This window comes from Pollachius pollachius (genome assembly GCF_949987615.1).
Source record: "Pollachius pollachius genome assembly, chromosome: 12".
In the NCBI taxonomy this organism is placed as follows: Eukaryota; Metazoa; Chordata; class Actinopteri; order Gadiformes; family Gadidae; genus Pollachius; species Pollachius pollachius.
The window spans coordinates 12,838,072-12,858,343 of NC_136945.1; the positions used below are offsets into that span (position 1 = coordinate 12,838,072).

At 42.7% G+C, this 20,272-nt stretch overlaps 1 protein-coding gene across 1 annotated transcript; it reads left to right on the forward strand.

The window, feature by feature from the left end:
- Window positions 1-915: 915 nt before the first annotated feature.
- Window positions 916-18,833, forward strand: dnai1.2 (dynein, axonemal, intermediate chain 1, paralog 2; the record flags this gene model as incomplete). The annotated part of the gene is made up of 20 exons (XM_079747642.1): window positions 916-948; window positions 1,115-1,162; window positions 1,305-1,403; window positions 1,753-1,833; window positions 2,172-2,298; window positions 2,677-2,756; window positions 2,976-3,137; window positions 3,514-3,573; window positions 3,740-3,868; window positions 4,022-4,106; window positions 4,607-4,724; window positions 4,814-4,857; window positions 5,286-5,542; window positions 6,271-6,360; window positions 6,521-6,608; window positions 7,798-7,877; window positions 9,868-10,016; window positions 12,050-12,149; window positions 15,177-15,362; window positions 18,732-18,833. The coding sequence occupies 20 exons, from the start codon at window positions 916-918 to the stop codon at window positions 18,831-18,833; spliced, it is 2,118 nt and encodes a 705-aa protein (XP_079603768.1).
- Between the last annotated feature and the right edge of the window lie 1,439 nt (window positions 18,834-20,272).

The following is a 20,272-nucleotide window of genomic DNA, read 5'->3' on the forward strand; positions in this document are numbered from 1 at the left end:
ACTCGACAGCTAAACAGCAGCACCGCCCAACTTCCGGGTTATAGGAATATAGATGTGTCCAATCACAGAGGAGATCATATTCTAGAGAAATAGCAGCGGTGGAGCGGAGGGAGGACAACAAAGGGCATGATTATGTTAATAAATTCAGGCATATGCGTTTGGCTTGAGTGTGGAATAACAAATTTCCTTTGAGTCTGTAATTATTGTGTGTACATTCACGGGAATTGTTGTACTGCGTGTTTTTAGGGAATCATTTCCATGTACTAAATAGTGGTCTATGAATACGACGCAAAAAAAAACAACGTATTCATTCATCCATAAATTTAGAAGTACTACAGTATGGAAGAAATACTAAATTCGGGTGCCACTGCATAGTGGTACTGCGTCATGTTTTAGTTAAGATGAGAGAGGATCCTGTGTTGTAGCGTTATCCCCGTATACCGCAATGCAATTTCCGGTATTTAACTTCCTATGGATTGTTTACGCCAGTTAACAGCCCCGGGGCGAGAAAGATAGGGACGCGACAAGAATAACAACGACAAGGTAAAATAAATATGGAGCTCTGACGAGCAATTGATAGAGCAATATACGAAACATGGCACGAAAACGAGGATCCCTCGATCAGAACTCTTCCTCTCTTGCATCTCGTCCTGAACCCCTGCCCTAAACCTATTGACCTGAAAATCCCGCCCTCTCTATCGCCAGTAACGCTCATTTAGAGGATCCCGTTCCAGGCGTCCCGTGGTCAGAGGAGCGCGCCATGAAGCTGGTCGACATGGTTACGGTTGTACACACTGTGCTGGAGAAGAGCTCGCCGATACGTTTGAAGTGAATCCACTCGAAACTTTTTCTTTCCAGTATTTTTATGCAGTATTGACAGGCCGAAGCATAATTGTTTCTTTATAATTTAACGCCATGCCCGTGCCAACAACTGTAAAGTCCAAGAAGGTAAGTTATGGTCAATAAAAAAAAAACGTTGCTAACCGTTGTGGACTGAATAAAATATGTGAAATCAGAAAATACAGAAAGAATTATATATATATATATATATATATTTAAACAAACATTGTTATATTCCCTATTCGTGTAACATCATTTTGTCCAATTGCAAAAGCCCCCAGGTGCAGGCCTAAAGGTTGCTAAACCTGCCAGCAAGAAAAAGGTGAGTCACAACAAAGTAACTGAGCCATCACATTTCGAGCTCTACTTCTAGACTGCTAAATATCTGCAAGGTCAAGGACACCGACTTACAGAGAAAACCTATGTTCCCACACTCATCGGTGAAACTCTTCTTCATTTGACAGGATGAAGAGGAAGGGGTGGATCAGGGGGATGGATGGGACGAGTGGGCCCAAGGAAAAGCTTTGATTAAGCCCCCAGACCAGCTGGAGCTCACTGAGGAGGTGAGGACAAGTTTCCCAGGGGATGTTGACTGATTTTTCATAAAGATGAACAAACAACCGCTTTAAATTATTTAAAGTATAATTCATTTATTTTAAATATTTGTTATATTTTTCTGGTGGATTGATTCCAACTGAACATTTATTAATTTAATTGTATTTAATATTTATTTATAGGGACACTTGTTCACACTACAATGCACATTGTTACTTGTTAACTGGTTATTAGTCATTTTATAAACAAGTGTTGAAAGTGTTGTGGCTACTTCATTTAAATTATTTCCCAATCCTTTTCACTTTGTCTTATTCTTCATTCTTAATGTCCTACGTTTTTCCAACATGGCTGGAATAGGAGCTGAAAGAGGAATTCACTAAGATCTTGACTGCAAATAACCCTCATGCACCTCAGAACATTGCGCGATACAGCTTCAAGGTAACGACCTCTGAAGCTTCATATAGGCTTCAACAGTGAGGCGAGATATGAAATTAGATATGTATTACAACAGTAGTGCTTAAGCTAAGTTACACGTTGATTCCTCTTACTCTTCCTTACTGTCTCAGTAAGGAACACAATTCTTTCCATCTTGGCTTTGAAAACAATCCATATAAGGCTAGCACATGCTTTTATAAAAAATGACTGTTGATATATCCTAGAACTCTGACTATACCTTAAAGAATTTAACGTTATAATAATTACTTTTTTTTCTTTTTGGACCACAAATCTCTATTAGTTCTCTATTCCTACATTTGTGGCTTGTTTTGTTAATGAAGGAGCGCTCGTACAAGCCCATCAGTAGTGTGGATCAGATGGCAGTCCACTTCGTCCTGGAGGGCAACCTAATACATGTTGACTCTGAAGAGGCCCGACGACAGAGGGCCAGACAGGACCAGACGGACGGTAAACACTGGGATTGGTTTCATTCATACTTTATACTCTAGAGCCATTGATGTCCGCCTATGCTTACTGAGTAGGCTATCTGCACAATTATACAAACGGAATAGGAAAATCTGATGTATTTTGATGTATTTATAATTGAAAATCATATTTTATTTATGTTTAATTTTTGTAACAAATAGCATTCAGTTGGAGTTCCTGCTCTGCCAACATTTACTAAAACCAGCGCTGTTTTCTGGTGTAATACAAGATTCTAGCCACAGAGTGACACTATTGTACTTTTGCAAAGACACATCCAGTCCTAAAACATACCAATCATACAAATAAATAAACAAAACTGCTTGAATACTTTCAAACAAAGGACATTTAAATTATTTACAGAGAAACCTGCAGCCGAGGCTGAAGCAGAGCCGGACGAGGAGATCCCAGAGAATCCCGTAATCGAAGAGACTTCGGAAATTGTGAGTTTTGAACCACAACTTTATTAACTCACCTAAATGTTACCCACAATTTGAGGGTATATTCAAATTAGAATACATTGCAAACAAAATATTAACTGGGGTTTCCAAACCAACAGCATCAAACATCGACACTTTGATTCAAAGATAATATTTTAACCATTTAATGGAAGGAACGGTCTGTGTGCCACTGTCTGAGATCTTCCATGTGTATTAACCCAGGTAGACGTCGCGGCTCCGGAGGACTCAGAAGAAACAGAGGTGTTGGGAGAGGAGGAGAGGCCTGACAGCATAGAAGCCCAGATAGGCAAGAAGGAGCAGAAGGTCACTAACCAGTTCAACTTCAGCGAGCGGGCGTCCCAAACCCTGAACAACCCTCTGAGGGTAAGAAACGGTGTAACCCCAATAACGGCACACTCACAACAGAAAGCTTACATGACAGCATGTATTTATAAATGAGAGTCATATCATAGATAAACCATCTCTTCATTTGAGATACAGGTCATTGATAAGCTGTTTGCGTAAAGCATCCCCTTCAGGGGAAGGGTTGGACATTGGGGTTTGACCCCAGAACCTTTTGCTCGGAGTCAAACCCATGCCCTATTACCACATACTTTCCTGTCCCTAGTAGGCTGTCTTGCTCCTTAAAGTGATCACAAGTCGTCGCATGAATAGGATTATGCAAAGCTTTAACATTCCTCTATAAACATTTAAATGACCCGATGTTCTATTCACAAATCTTTTTATCAATCACCAATAGGAAAGAAGTTGCCAGACTGAACCTCCTCCTCGATGTAACTTCTCCGCTACGGCCAATCAGGTAACAGTTATAAAACATAACATCCACTCAGGTAACAGTTATAAAACATAACATCCACTCATGTTAAGTAGTTTGCCTGGTTTTCTCCCAAATTCCGTACCTCTATGGACAAGGTTGTGTGAGTTAATTACGAGGTATTAAAAAGTGTCTTTTAACCTGTGCGTAGTGGGTGATATACGATGCATACCTGGAAGAGTTGGAGAAGCAAGAGAAAAACAAGGACAAACAGAAAACCTTTTCAGCTAAAAAAGAGGAGGACAAACCGAAGAAGAATAAGATGATCACGGAGACTCAGGTATATCATCTGCTTTGTCTCATGGTGGTTCAACCTGGATTTTCTTCGGAATACACAATATACTGTTGTGGAAAGGGATTATTATATTGTGCATTTTATAATGTAAAATAGATTTTTCTTTTAACCTTTATTAAAAAAACATTCTCTTCATAGAGTGATGATGTCACGAAGGTGGTAAAAGTGGTCAAGATCTTTGAACGGATGGTGAACCAAAACACTTTTGATGACATAGCACAAGGTAGGGCTGCTCGATTATGGGAAAAATCATAATCCCGATTATTTTGGTCAATATTGAAATCCAGATTATTCAAACGATTATTTTTGAGTTTGAAAACATGATGTATTTATTCAGCATGTCTCTCCCAAAAAACACTTTGTCACCGAGAACTTGGAAATTTTGACTTAAAAAATACACAAAATGGTCAAAAAGAAAAAATTTCAAATCTAAAATAATGTACAGATATGTAGGGGTCGCTGTTCTGAACTTCCTGTAAAACATTTAATAAAAAATATATATAAATATTGTATATATATCGAAAACTCGATTATATTAGTTTTGTGATCGTTTGACGCTAAAATCGAAATCGAGATCGAAATTGGATTAATCGCCCAGCCCTAGCCCAGGTATCCTCTTGCTGTCCTTCATCAAGCAGAGCGCATATATCTTCTATTCATGTTTTGGTCTCGTCCTTCTTTCATTTGTTTTCAATTCATCTTTGTCCTTCGTATCCGTTTCAGACTTCAAGTATTTTGAGGATGCCTCTGATGAATTCAGAGAGCAGGAGGGAACCCTTCTTCCTCTGTGGAAGTTCCAGTATGACAAAGCAAAAAGGCTCTCTGTTACTGCCCTCTGCTGGTCAGTTCTCATGATTTATACAACTGCACCTAGTTGAACATGTCAGATTATGGTTTCACAGTCATTAATGGGAGGCTTGTGGTCAATAGGAACAAGAGTTACCAGGACCTGTTTGCAGTAGGAATGGGATCATGTAAGTTACAGTCAGGCTCAGACATCTTGTTTCTAGGGGGGGAATGTTTCTAATTCTTTGTAACTTCAACACAGTTTTGACCCACATGGAATACCATAATAATAATAATCATCATCATCATCTGCTCACCTGTCTCTGTATATTCTATTCTATTTTCCTGGTCACACTTCTTCTCCCTCCTCTCTCCTCTCTTATCTCTCCTCTCCTCTGTCCTCACTCCTCTCTCCTCTTGCCTGTGTCCGCTCTTCTCTCCCCTCTCCTCTCTCCTCTGTCCTTTGTACTCTCTCCTCTCTCCTCTCCTCTCTCCTCTCCTCTCTCCTCTCCTTTCTCCCCTCTCCCCTGTCCTCTCTCCCCTCTCCCCTCTCCTCTCTCCTCTCTCCTCTGTCCTCTCTCCTCTGTCCTCTGTCCTCTCTCCTCCCTCCCACCAGATGACTTCAGTAAGCAGGGGCACGGCATGCTCCTGCTCTACACCCTGAAGAACTCTACCTGCCCCGAGTTCATCTATCCCACCAGCAGCGGCATCATGTGCCTCCACATCCACGACCGCCTGTCTCACCTGGTGGCGGTGGGCTTTTACGACGGCTGCGTCGCCGTCTTCGACCTGAAGGCGGAGGAGGGAGGAGCAGCCCAGCCCGCGTACAAGAGCACCGCCAAGGCGGGAAAACACACCGACCCTGTCTGGCAGGTGAGGAGATGGGAGGATCCTCTTTATAGTGTGTGTGTTTGTGTGTGTGTGTGTGTGTGTGTGTGTGTGTGTGTGTGTGTGTTAACCAGATTGCAGGAGATTGATGGTGTTGTTTAAGCTTGCTGACATCACTGTCATTTCTCACACAATTTACATACCACCCACTGCCCGGAATGATTCATTCATAGTCAATCTAATGCAGTATGCTGTTGAAAACTGCCAGCGTAAACATCCTTATAAAATATAGACATCTGAAGCGTTGTTTTTTTTTGCTTTTTGACAGCCGTCTATGAACATGTCATCTATCATCTATAAACGTCCCTAATTTTACTGAAGGGCTTTCTTTTACATTTTGGTTTTATGCTGTACCGATTCAAAATGCGAAAAATTGTCAATGATATTCCAGATGTGCTGCATGATTAGACAGACAAAGCATTGGCACCTACTTAAAGGACGATGGCAAACATTGAATAAAAGTTGACATATAAAGAGAGAAAAAAGGAAAAGAAAAATACTCACAACACCTACGTACACTACACTTAATACATTGCCCTACCTTGTCTCCCAATAAAAATCATATGATTCATACCAACACTTCAGCTCAACAGGATCAAATGTCTTCATCAATAACTAATCAGACACACAGCTATCAGATATTAATTGACAGATCACCAAGCAACGTCTTTCATGATTTAAATAGTTTGTTGTCTGTTGTTGTTTCCTAACAGGTGCGCTGGCAGAACGACGACATGGACAACAACCACAACTTCTACTCCATTTCATCCGATGGGCGAGTGGTGTCCTGGACCCTGATCAAGGTTAACCAAGCGCACACGTCCATCTGCTTTGACTTGTCTCATGCGACTTCATCTGTCGCACCTTCTGATCAGTGATCATCAAGAAGGTGTGTTTGCTTACCGGTGTGTGTGTGTGTGTGTGTGTTTGAGCACGGGTTGAGATGTGTCCATGTGCCTGCAGAACGAGCTGGTCTTCAGCGACGTCATTAAGCTCTCTTTGGAGGGGGCCCTTCCCGAGTGCCTGGAAGTGGTGGAGCAGCCGAGCGTGGGTGAGTTCACACCTCGGACGCCCTCCTTATTGACTCCAACGGCGCAGGCTTCTTTAGTGCTTCCTAGTTTTGGCCCGCATTGCATCTTATGGATTACTATGGTTAAAGGTCTTTAAAGGGACGAAGTGAGAACGAAGTGCAACTCAGTTTATTCAGTTACTAATACAACTCAGTTACTAATACAACTCAGTTTATTCCAGGAAAGAGTCTTCTATTATTGTTATTATTCCAGGTAAAGGAGACATTCCAGGCCAACACTGAAACCACATTAAAATCTGGGACATGATCCATCAATTCCAATTAGATAGTAGCCAGAGGTGGAGAGGCTAGTGGCGTAAGCATGCCCGATGCTCCATCAGATACTGGCACTAATCTGTTGTGTAAGCACTCTATATGCTAGAGCTTCGCTGGAAGAAAATAGGTACGGAATGGGAACTCAAGTATTTAATATACTGCTAGAAATGTTCCAACAAGAGAGGGGTATCCTCTTTTCTTAGACCTTTATTATTTTTTTAACTATTTTGGCTAAAGAATAGAGGTTCTGTTATCAATGGCAAGGAGGGAGCTTTTCCTAAAACAACTTTGTAGATATATAGATAAATAAAAAATCTGTCAAATACAACTATCGACCAGATGTCGCAAAACGCAAAAACATTATGATGACTTCCCCGCGGAGGTATATTTTAATTTCAGCTGATTAGAGTGATAAAAAACCAATAACATTATAGATGAAGGCGCCTAATGGATATTGTTTTTGGTAACAGTGGTATAAGTGGAATAAACCTCTCCAGGCGGCCCCATTAGAGGAAGGTAATCTACCTCAGTGCTGGTAAGCACACATTATTCCCGTTGTACATTCTTTTATTACGGGAGAGGTAGCGGTGATTTTCCTCACGCATAACGATGTGGTTAAGAAAGGAAACCTCATAAGAATACAAAAATCAATGGTCCCAAAAACAATATCCACATTTGAGTGGCATGTGGCTTACTGTTATTGATTAGACATTATGCTGTATGCCATATGTTACCCACCCATGTGGCAAACAACAGCTGAGTATCGCCCTGGGTGTTAGTGGAACCAACATGTGCCAGCTTCACACCACACTCTGTATAAGACAGATATTGCCCTAGTGGCACTCAATTCCAATCTGTATGTAAGTCAACAATGTGTTTAACATGTGTTTCATAGCATGCGGTACCTCCTTTGACTTCCATCCGAAGATTGACTTTCTTTTCTTGGTCGGTACTGAGGAAGGGAAGATCCACAAGGTGAGTGGCCACCAGGCTTCTCTCATCCCTAGAAGAGGATTAGTAACAATGTGCTGTGATGCTAGGCAAGGGCACCAAGAGCACAATACTGCCAACTATTTTAAATTCCTTCTTGCTATTCTGCCATGGCCTTTAGGATGAGGTAGCTATTCTTAGTTATTTCTCATATTCCATAGCTCCTAGTCTCAAAGTATGCTGAAGCACCTTAGTAATGGCATTAGAACAGGTTTTGTCGAGTCCACAGTTTGTCTAAATGCTTTTTCACAATGTTGCTGCTTCAGCCATCATAGGGTTAGCCTCAAATTAAGTTGTCCCTCGCCCACTACCCCTAAAGGAGATCGGGATCATCGCAAAAACTTTCTGCTGTCTTCCCGCAGTGTGCTTTTGAAAAATGGAAGCTCATTTTGTGTGCAGTGAAGTGCAGAAGAAGCTTTGCTGGGCTTGCACACAGGGGGGCACACAATGCCCCCCATATGAGTGTGTGTTTTGTGATTGTGTGTGTGTGTGTGTGTCTCTCTCTCTCTCTCTCCCTCTCTCTCTCTCTCGCTTTCTCGCGCTCTCTCTTTTTCTTTTCGATCCAACTCTCTCTCTCTCTCTCTTCGATCACACTCTGCTCTTTATATTCTCAATGGAGACAAATTCATATTTTACTATGGATCGTTAAAGTTATAGTCACTTTAGAAAGTCGCCTGTGCCTTAGTGGTATGGGCTTAACGTTATTATACATAAAATGACTACATAATTGAATAAAAAAAAAAAAAAGTATATATTCCAGTACACGAGCATGCACCATGAATATGTAACCGTGACCTTTTTACCTGCCAAATGTTCAAATGTATCTGCCATTGCCTGGGGGCAGGTGTACATTTATCCTTGTGTGCTTTTAGCCATGAAAATAAGTTTATTATTCACCTCAACCTAACTGTGGATAAGAGCTCTTTGGATGGCCCAGGGCCATATCTAAATGATTGGACATCATCTAGAAGAGATAAGGGAAGCCATGTCTTAATTGTCTAGTCGAGGTATACAAACATAGACACACACACACACACACACACACACACACACACACACACAGACCGACAGAGACATACACACAGTGAGAGATCAATGCCTCTGTGCGTACGTCAGGCCATCCAGCTGCTTTGTGGCGTTATCTTTGGGGACTTTAGCAGCTGGTGGTGGCTAGGAGACGCCGCAAGGAAGGTGTCAAAGTGCCTCAGGGCTAATATTCCCGGTCCGTCAGCGGCTTGGGAAAGCAACACCTGTCCCCGCAGGGTGAAAAGCTATTTGTTTGTGGACAGCTCAGCAGATTTATCTCCTCAATCTAAATCTGCAGCCGTCACCACCGCGTCGCCACCGCTGCTGCGGCCGGTCTAAAAATCTCAAAAAATGCCAGCCAAATCTGGATTTGTTGTCTGGGTCTCCGGTAATGAACACCTGCTGTTCCTGTCGCACCGCGGCCTCCGCACCGAACACAGGCAGATCACGACACCGGTAGAGCAAAGCTCGAGACAGGGATTAAATTGTTCTAAGGCAAAATCAGCGTGTCCTACTAAGGAGGTTAGGGCTTATACTGAGGCTGGTTGTTCGATTTGTCTTTGGTTCTTTCCTGCTGGTGATGTATTATTTTTTTTTTATAATTTAACATAAATCTTTTCTAGATCTGGAACCATAATTTTTATAGATTTGTCAACACGGTCACACATTTTCCTGGCAGTGAACAGGAAGCTCTCCCTTCCACATGAATGAGTGTTCTGGCTTAGACTATTTGGTCACTGGGCAGACAGCTTTTATCCAAAACCACTGTTTTCAGATGCAGTACTTTTGATTCAGGAGCTTGTGAGCAGTACCTTTAGTGCCTTTTCAACACACACACAAAAAGACGCACGCAAACCCACGCATACACACACACACACACTCTGTATTCCTATTCCCATGAAGTTGGTGTTTCTGCTAGTTGAGCTGCTCTAACCTCTGTGTCCTCTAGTGCTCCAAGGCCTACTCCAGCCAGTTCCTGGAGACCTACCAGGCCCACAACATGGCGGTGGACGCAGTCAAGTGGAACCAGTTCCACCCCAAGGTGTTCATGTCCTGCAGCTCCGACTGGACCGTCAAGATCTGGGACCATACCATCAGGTGAGGACCACTATTGGATAATAGACTATTTGGAAGTGCAAACAATGAATCACAGGCATGAACACCATAACTCCATAATATGTTTTCATCACAGTTTTTGGAGGTGCCTCAGCTATGCAAAATATGTAGGATACTAAAGAAACGCAGCCAGAAATGCTGCCATTTCTTGCCATGTGTACTGTTGGATCGCTTTTATTTATAGTGTCAGTAAATATAATCTATTGTATCGCTATTCCCTGCACACCACTTCTTTTTACAAGTTGGATACTAAATCGATCAGAGTGTAAAATAGTATGAAATGCTTAATGGAGTGCACTGCTTTCATTGAGCCTTTTAGGCCACTCACAGCGCTTGACAGCACATGCCTCACGGCCAGACAAGGATGAAATATTAAACCATTTGTCAATAATCTTCCCATAACCAGTTCTGTAGAGACGTTGTTGTTCCAATGCTGTTCTCTCGTCAGAAAGCCTATTTACTGATGGACTGTTATAGTCTGATCATCATATCATAACTCATGGTTGACCCCCATGCATGCCATTATTGTTTGGTTTACGCTAATCCACTTCCATTGGATTAACAGCCAATCGAGGGTGGAGACGTACAGGCACAGAAAATGTTTTTCCAAATGTATCATTTGTTGAATATGTCAGGCCCCCAGTGCACTTATCATTCTATCACACTGTATAATGACAATTTAACCTTGTTAACCAACTAATTCACTTTAAATTATAAGTAAAACCCAAAATCCCCAAACAGTCTGCATTTTTTTTAACTGGTAGGCGGAAGTGATTAAGAAACAACAAAATACATTTTATAATGATAGCCAGCTCTATACACAGGCGACATTTCTAACTTTCTCCATTCTTGGATTTACTCTCTTTAAATCCTTCCCCGAAGTAATGAATTCTAGTTTTATTTTTTTTATTTTTTTTGTATATCTCCCCCTATCGTTCCCTTTCTCTACCTCACAGTAAGGCACAAATACACACACACCGACTGTGAATAGTATTTTAAGAACCTCTGTAAGTACAGGGTTCAAAGGCGCTTAAGGAAATCCGTTCATTCATCTTCCTCGCAGGGCTTGTATCACAGGGTGGTTCGAGCACAAATGACCAGTTTGCAGCGTGCAGATTTCCTTGCTTGCATATTGTCTGCCTGGCCACACTGCAGCTCTGATGTCTGTGGCTGAATAGCGCAGCTTGTATGGTGGGGATGGACCACATTCCCAAGGCAAAAGGTGTGCCGCACATACAGGAAAGATTAAGGGAGGCAAGAACAAAATGAAGAGAGAGCGAAAATCCCCTTAGTGGTGTACAGAAAAGGCAGTGATTCAGGGGATGTTCACCCACACGTTTTAAAGTCTCGCTGGACTGAGCAGATTGATTTTCATTTCTTCCATTTACAGCCAAACAGACTGGCAAGCTGGGTACAGCTACTCTCACATATGTCACTCTCTCTTATATGGGATTTCAAAAGATGCATGCACGCCCAAGCAGGAAATGATCATCCCTTGGAAAGTTGATCTGAGTGCTTTCGCCATTGGTGGTGCATATTTTCCCTCACTGAAGGGCTTTGCAAAGCACCATATTTGAAAGGCTGAAAGGCTGATATGCAATGTTAGTTTTTCTCTTGTGTCTTTTCGAACAATAGACAAGCAGTTATGGCAGTGTGTAGAGATATGGATACATGGGGAAACAGTGAACAGGAACGTTTTATCTTCAGTTCATTCAGCTGTGGTTCTGATGCTTTAAGGAGACTTCCATGTCGTTACGCCTCATAGCATAATTGCCTTAGTCATATTTTGGCCAATTGTGATATCTAACCTAACTCTTCTCTCTTGATGCTGCTGATTCACTGCACCACATTGGCTATATCATCAGCCAATCAGAGTGCTTTTTACATTTCATAATCACTGTTTGAGTCAGCTATATGACTTGGGCTTTTTTTTTGCTAAATACAAGATGATACATGACTCAGGCAATTATGCTATGAGGCTAACGATGTGCTCCTTGTGTGTTTTTAATCTCCAGGACTCCCATGTTCACCTTTGACCTCAACTCAGCAGTTGGAGATGTCGCCTGGTCTCCTTACTCCTCAACGGTCTTTGCAGCTGTGACCACTGATGGCAAGGTAAGATCCATCCATAAGGAAATCGATTCCCAACATCCCTGACACAAACCTTTCTACTACAAAAGCAGTAGAAAGGTTACCATCCTCTAATGTATTTCCCAAACCTCACCAATCATTTATAATAACTCCCTGATCTGGCGTCCAGCGGTCCTACTATGTTCTAGCAGATCTTCTTGGGGGAGACCACAGAGCGCCTGGGACGGAAACCAAAAACTGAAAGTTACCATTCGTTTCCTTTATCATTCCGGCGATACCACTCTAGAGTATTTCTAGAGTGGCCAGTCTAGACAGAGATCGTACAGTGGTGAACTGAACAGTGGTGTCATATGAAAATTTTATCTTCCAACTGGAAATGGTTTTCTAGTGCAGGCCGTGTTTTGCCGCTTTTAGCCAATTACGCGCTAACAGATATCCGCCTCCAACAACATGATTGGACGAAAAAAAATTTAAGGGAAATAATGACACGCCCCCTTCTCCAACATTAAAACTCGTCTGCCATCAGACTTAAGATATAAAATTGTTCATTCTAACTTTAAAACTCAGCTAATGCCTCAATTTCACCTTGACCTACAAACCACCCAGTCTGTGCCAGTAGTTAAAAAAAGACTAGTATCTGAGGCAGTAGTTACAGCTGTAGTAGAAGCGGTGGTGCTAGAAGTCATTGTGCTAGTAAGTAACTCGTTATGCTACAACTAATGGTATTTGACGGAAGCACTGCGGTAGCAGAAGGAGCAGGACTCCTTTCATCAGACCCATGGAGTAGTATGCTTGACTCAGCCTTGGAAAACCTGTCTCAGCTGTACAATACGAATCATTCAGAACAGCCTTGGGTTAGATGAGTGGGTTCAGGAAGCGGTGCACTTTGTAAGCAAGCCATGTCTGACAATGTTGATTCCAAACAAGAGTGGTGTGTGTGCTGGAGGGGGCGCTGGCTTGTTTGTCCTTGTGTATTTCTGTCAGAACGACTGCCAGCTGTCCCCATCTGTTTTACGGACGTAATCACCGCTGGTCAGTCGCCATCAAAGTCCAGGGACTTTTCGCCTTGGCCTGTGTGCCAATTGAAAATGACAGGAAGGAAATGAAGCCTTTGGCAGTGATTTGAGAGATACGTGTGGGTACTTGTTCATTCCTTACTGCTTGTCTCTCTCCCCTTCTCTCTCTCTCTCTCTCTCTCTCTCTCTCTCTCTCTCTCTCTCTCTCTCTCTCTCTCCCTCTCCATCTCCCTCCATCTATCGCTGTCTCTATCCATCTCTATCCCCCCTCCCTCCCTATCTTAATGTCTTGCGATGTTTCTGAAGCCGGATTACAAACAGTCTTCAGAGATGAAAACACCAAGTCTCTTTTCTCCTGAAAGACGTCTCAGGGGTTGAGATAAAAATCCTTCAACTAAAACCATAAATGCTTACAAGGCTTTCTCTCTAGCCCTAACCTCTTTTTTCATGAATCTAGTTGAAGCATTGTAAATGCTTATTCTAAGTATGCACTCAATTATTGAAGGTGTGCAGCCAGTCACGAAAAAAGGGCAAATATTAACATACCTTATAGCATATGCAAATATGAAGAGGCATATGACACATAACAACGCCACAATGACGAACTCCCTAACACTGCATTGGTTACAGTGAAGTTGCTGTTGTAGCTGTGTGGGGTTCAGCACTGTGTTGGTGGTGATGATGGTGACTCAACATGCATCAGGTTCCTCATGATCTTTATTGGCCCCAGTCTGCACAGCTGCCTCACTGCCTGGTTTCACACACACACACACACACACACACACACACACACACACTCACACAGAGAGTGAGTCTGTGTCTTTGTGTGATGAGAGATGATTGAAATAGTTTGTCAAATTGCCCATGCACATCGAGATGAGGATTGGGTGATAGCTTCAACTTGGATGGCTGAGGTTCTTGGGAAGAAACAGACAAAGGAGGATCAGAGCAGTGTATGCACACACACTACACTCAATGACCCCTGTCCCTTGGCACATCTCTGATAGTTAAATGACCATCATCAATGAATGTAGTACTGCAGTGACCTCACTGTACTGCCTATAGAGTACCATTAACACATTAACACACACAAATACCCAAACATACGCAGACTGGTCCACAGTGTTTACAACTCAGCAGGAGCTCTGATGATGAAGTGAAGGAGCACTTTGCTCAGCTTCCTACGTTATAGTCAAAGTAGAACCTAAATATGGGTTTTGTTTGTTGAAGACAGATTGCTTGAATATACGTAGACTGAAAGCAGAATGCCTCTTATCCAGTTCCTTCTGGAAGAAACAGCGACGCTTCCCTGTTTGCACTGCCAAATCACACACGGACACACACGCACACGCATTCAGAGACACGTACGCACACACATACGCGCACACACTGCGTGGAGCCACGCGTTCTGCACCAGATGGTCAGCATCGCATCCCTGCCGAGGCCAGTGCTCTTTTCTTCTCTGCCTCTCTCTTTAATGCTGAACAGGATACTCTCTCTTTCACAGTGGGAGAGAGAGACAGAGAGAGAGACAGGACAGTCTCTCTGTCACAGAGAGAGGGAGACAGAGAGAGAGAGAGAGACAGGACAGTCTCTGTCACAGAGGGAGGGAGACAGAGAGAGACAGGACAGTATCTCTGTCACAGAGGGAGGGAGAGACAGAGAGAGATAGGACACTCTCACTCACAGAGGGTAAAACCGAATGAGAGACAGGATACTCTAGCATTCACAGAGGGTAGGTGAGGCAATGAAAGAGATAACATGGGGTAGCTAGCACTATTAAAAAGTGGTTTAACTTTAAAAGTCTTAAATGCTCTAAATCTGTCATTTATAGTCTTTCTGCAGGTATTCAATGGTATTTTTTTTTACTTTAATTGTTTAAAGTTTTCCTTTATTTTAGGAAGTGTGACAATCAATCCTAAATGCAGACATTATCATTAGAAACCTGTCGACTCAAACCTGCCAACATTGCATCAAGCGAACACACTCTCTTGTTATCCGTCTTTAATGGCGGGCGGGTTCTTGTTTGGTTCAGGTTCATGTCTTCGACCTGAGCATTAACAAGTACGAAGCCATCTGCCAGCAGCCCGTGGTGGCCAAGAAGAAGACCAAGCTCACACACATTGAGTTCAACCCCATCCATCCAATCATCATAGTGGGAGACGACCGGGGCTACGTCACCTGCTTCAAGCTCTCGCCAAACCTCCGCAAGAAACCCAAGGTAACACTGTGATTTATACTGACCTCTTACCGGGACAGCGTTAAGGATGCTTATGGTGAATACACAGGCAATAAAGTGCAATTCAGACACAGGAAGACATGTTTTAAACGCAAAGGAAACAATGCCAATCTGTGTATTTGGGGCAATGACGCCTTGGAAAGAGACATTTTTCTGTGGAAACAGTAGTTGGTCATGGTTTATATGGGATTACTATTACATGGGCTTTTCATTGCTAAATCACTTTTCTTAAAAAAAGTTTAAAAAACGAACAAATCAAAACAGGCTGTGAATAGACCATGTATGGCCATTTCATTCAATAACATAAGCACTGAATGAGTCAACCCACATTCTCAACATGGAAGATGTCTAGGCAGTTGCCAAACTTCTTTGACTATCATGATATTTAAAGTTTGATTCAGGGTGGAGAGTCCGCGGCCACGTTGTGACTAACACGAGTGGCTTGTATTAAATTCAAAGCGAGGCGATGACAAAAAAAAAGACACGTTTAGCTTTTGTCGTGTTGTTGATGAGTCATCAACATGTGTTCCGTTGCCACTGATGATGGTGGTGGTTAATACGGTGGGTAGCGTAGTCACTGTGGGCAACCAGGGTCGAAGGTCAGTCGAAAAAAGCAAGTGAACAGCTGAATCATAACTCACAGAAAGGCTTTCCAGTCTCTATTGTTTTAATTTGTGTTGGTTTAGACAAATGCAATATTTTCTGCATCATAGTTTTCCTAAATGAGGGAAAAGTACTACTTCTACTTATCCTTCATTCAGGCCAATGATGAAGTAAAAAAGACTGCACTGTAAGTACTTATACTTGGTCAACCTAATGACAAATAAAGTAATTATTAAACTATTTTAAAGTGTAACTCTGTTCAATGTTTAACTTACTGACTATTAAAGCCCATATTGTTTAATATCTTAATATTATTTTAATTAGTAAAAAAAACGTCTTCAACAACATGACCTACTTTGGTGAGAAAACCAACACATTCCATTCTTGATTCATTCTTGCTTTTTCCGTCACTATGATCCAAGGATAACGATGTTTTCAACAAACCAAACAAAAAACTGTCATTCAGTGTGCCTATGGGCCCTATCTTGCATCCGGCGCAATTGACTTTCGACACTGACGCATGTGTCGTTGCTAGTTTGCAACTGGCGCAGAGCGTTCTTTTCCCTCCACCGCAACGCGCCTGTAAATTAGGGAATGATCTTGCGCCCCAAGGGGCGGTTCGGCGAAAGGAGGAGGGGTGTTCTGGCGCAAACGTTCCCTGGTGCTATTTTGCAGTTTCAGAAAACAATTGCACCACAAACCAGGAAATACCTGGTTTAAAGGCAGTGGCGCGTTGTTCAGATGCTATTTTAAGGGCGCATGCATAATGTTGCTTGTGCACCTCGCGCATACACTTTGCATCTCTCATCTACCTAGCCACACATTCTTGGTAAATTATTTGGGAAAGAACAGCTGATAAAGCGGTAATAAGTTGTTCTTTTAAATCAATGCATCTGCAAACACCGTACAGCAAACACATATTTTCTTGACACAGACATCGTGTACAAGCCCATAACTTTTAGGTTTGATGAGTATTTGATCGTGAGAAAACATTGTTTTACCGCGAGTGAGTGTTAAAAAGAATGAATGAATGTGGGCTCACGTGTGTGTATGTGTAAAATAATTAATGAAAGCGGGCGCGCGTGTGTGCGTCCATCTGTTTAAACACACGCAAACTAAACACGTAACGCATGATACAGGTCCATGGCAATGTATATTAACGGGGGGACACATGCATATTAGGAACACAAGTCGATAACGATAATTCATACAATACTGGTAAAAAGCAATGTTTGTTGATGTATTGCGTATATCATTAAATAGAACCACAGTTAACGCATATCATATGTGTCTTAAATTTTCTTTGCCGAGATTTATTTGAGGACTCAGTGTTTCTGAAGTTGTGGAAGAAAACGCTATTCCATGTGTGAATTAGGCCATATTATTTGGCCATAAACTGAGCCATTTGAAGTTTGAAATTCATGTAATCATGCATCTGTCTCATCGGAGACTGCAAACGCGCTGTCAAAATATCAACTCGTCAGATTCAAATGCGCTCATGGCTCTTTACTTTGTATCATTCACGTGTGTAAAATATTTAGAAAATCTAATTCAAACGTCGCAGACGAAAACATCGCAGATCGCAAGCATGTCACATTATAAGACCTTTCAAATCGTGTACAACTCGCAAATTTGTCTGCGACGAAGGAATCAGGGCAAAATCGGGGTTAAAATCGTGTAGTCTGAACCAGCTATTATGGCTGGTTCAGACTACACGATTTCAGCCCGATTTTGCCCCGATGCTTTCTTGCAGACAAATTTGCGAATCGTACACGATTTTGAAAGGTCGGCGACGAGACAAGGTCTTGTAATGTCAGAATTTTTTGGGGAATCGCATGGCTATCCATTGTTGACATGAGGGAACCCCGCCCCCAGTTGCGTGAGGGAACCCCGCGAACAGCTGGAGCTCACGCGCAGTGTTCAACTTATTATGTTCATAAAACATTACCTCCAGTTCGGTATGTAGCACCGACATCCCGAGCTCCCCTCTTCGTGCAACCCAAGAACGAGTCCACAATCTTTTCTTCTTTTTCTTCCTTTCCGTTTCTGTGCGGAGGACCGCCAGCATAACGCCTAGTGCCAGGTACTCGGGATCCATTGTTGACGTTTTGTTGCTAGGCTACGTTGTTGCGTCTACTTTGTATCGTTCATGTCACGCGCAACGCAACTACTGTGAGGAATTGCTGCATTGAGCAGATATAAAAACTACTGGGACCTTTATGACAAAAATGTAAAAAGCATTTATGTTAGTTCTAAACCTTAGATTTTCTAAATATCTTGCAAACGTGAATGATACAAAGTAGAGAGCATCGCACCCTCGAATCTTGTAGTGTGGCCAGTCTTACGACGAGACAAGGCCCGATTTCCTGGCTCTGTGATCGTATAGTGTGACATGTTAAATCGTGGAGGAATGTCTGAGAATCGTGTAGTCTGAACCAGCCATTAAAGGGGATGGGAGATGGCACTCTCATTGGTTTATTGCACGTTACACCCAAACCACACCTACAGGTAATTAGGCTAATTCAGACCAACCCTTTGCGCTGGGCGCAAGTCATTTATGTGCCGGTAAAATAGCAACATCGCTATAGAACCGCCCACAAAGCTACTTGCGCTTGGTGCTTCTCACTTGCGTTTTAGACCGTTAAAATAGGGCCCTAAGTGTCTTTTTGTGTGTGTGTGTGTGTGTCTGTGTGTGTGTGTGTGTGTGTGTGTGTGTGTGTGTGTGTGTGTGTGTGTGTGTGTCTGCAGGAGAAGAAGGGTCAAGAGGTGCCCAAGGGTCCAGAAGTGGAGGAGGCCAAGATGGAGAAGCTGCTGAGTCTGCTGCGGGAGCCAGATTACAACTCAATTTAGAACCAGGACCACCCGGCACCACCCAGGACCACCAGGATTACAGTCTAGAGTCCCACGGGATAGGCCACTAGTTGCCCAAGAGGGGATCAAAAACAAAATATTCCAAAGAAAAGAGAAAGAAAGAAAATATTTGGAAAAGGGAGCACAGAATATATTTATTAAAAAATGTTATTGTTCATTTGTCATCTCTCCCGTATCCCTCTCTGATTTGCCTCATATGCATATTGCTGATAAATCCATGCAGTGGAATCCAGTAGATATTATAGTGTCATGCTGCAGACAAATCCCACTTATATGTCTGATGCTTAGATCTGTTCAGTTCTATATTGTGAGTTTGGTGGGCAGAGCATCACAGCAAACACAAAACATAGGACTCGAATTGAAGCAATTCATTCCTCATTAATGGACCGATAACAAATCATTGGCCGCATAATCCTGGGAAGAAACCCAGGACTGAGCAAAGGAAAAATGTCCATATGCCGACTAGTGTCTTTTGACTCGCTGTTGCTCATCTATTATTCTTCTGCTCGCTCATCCCACCCTTCATGGCCTGTCATCCTTCAGCGCGACTGGATCCCCTGTGTTCCATCTGCGGCTGTAACTCTATCTCCATCACCCGTCCGCCCTGTTCTCGGTCCTCAGCCTCCTCTGATGGTTCCCATCATGCGATCGGGGCGCCTTAACTCTGAATCATTACTTCATCTGCCCAACTTAAGTTGGAGCGGGAAGGGCTAATCAAATGTTCTCCCCCAGACGGGGGGGACGTAGAACTAATGACTGTGGCCGTGAGGCATTAACGGGAACCGGGGGAGAACCGGGTATCCGAGCATTTTCAATTATAATTAGAAAAGTATTGATGCATAGATAGCACAGAGTGGGGCTAATGTATGTTGGATGGTTTTCCTTTGTTTTGTCAGACTCTTTGTGGTATTGGATACGATAAGGTTATTTTAGGTTACACAATTGTAGTTTGTTAACATCAAGGTTGCATTCCCACAAGTGTGGGTGGAACAGGTCTATCAAGTAGTGCTTTGATAGAATCATTAATTACAATTTAAAGCATGATGACAACAACCCTAGCGAGTGACATGGCCATCACAGGCATCCGTTAAGTACCTCAAACATATCAAATCATTGGCATACAATTAAGTACTTAACACATATAATTGACAAACTCATTAGTGGTACAACTCATAAACAACAGCCATTATTGTTTGGTTTCACAACCTCCTAAGCGTCCAATACGTGAGCGGCGCGGCGCGGAGATCCAGGAGCTGAACATAATCGATGCACAACACGGAACAAATGTTCCCATCATCTTCTGCAAAATACCCTCCAACCCTCCTTAGTTTCCATCACCAACGTCGGGGCGGTGTGACGTCCGTCACGTCGGCAGCTGACGTGGGCGTGTCCTCTCGCTCACTTCACTCTTGAAGTGT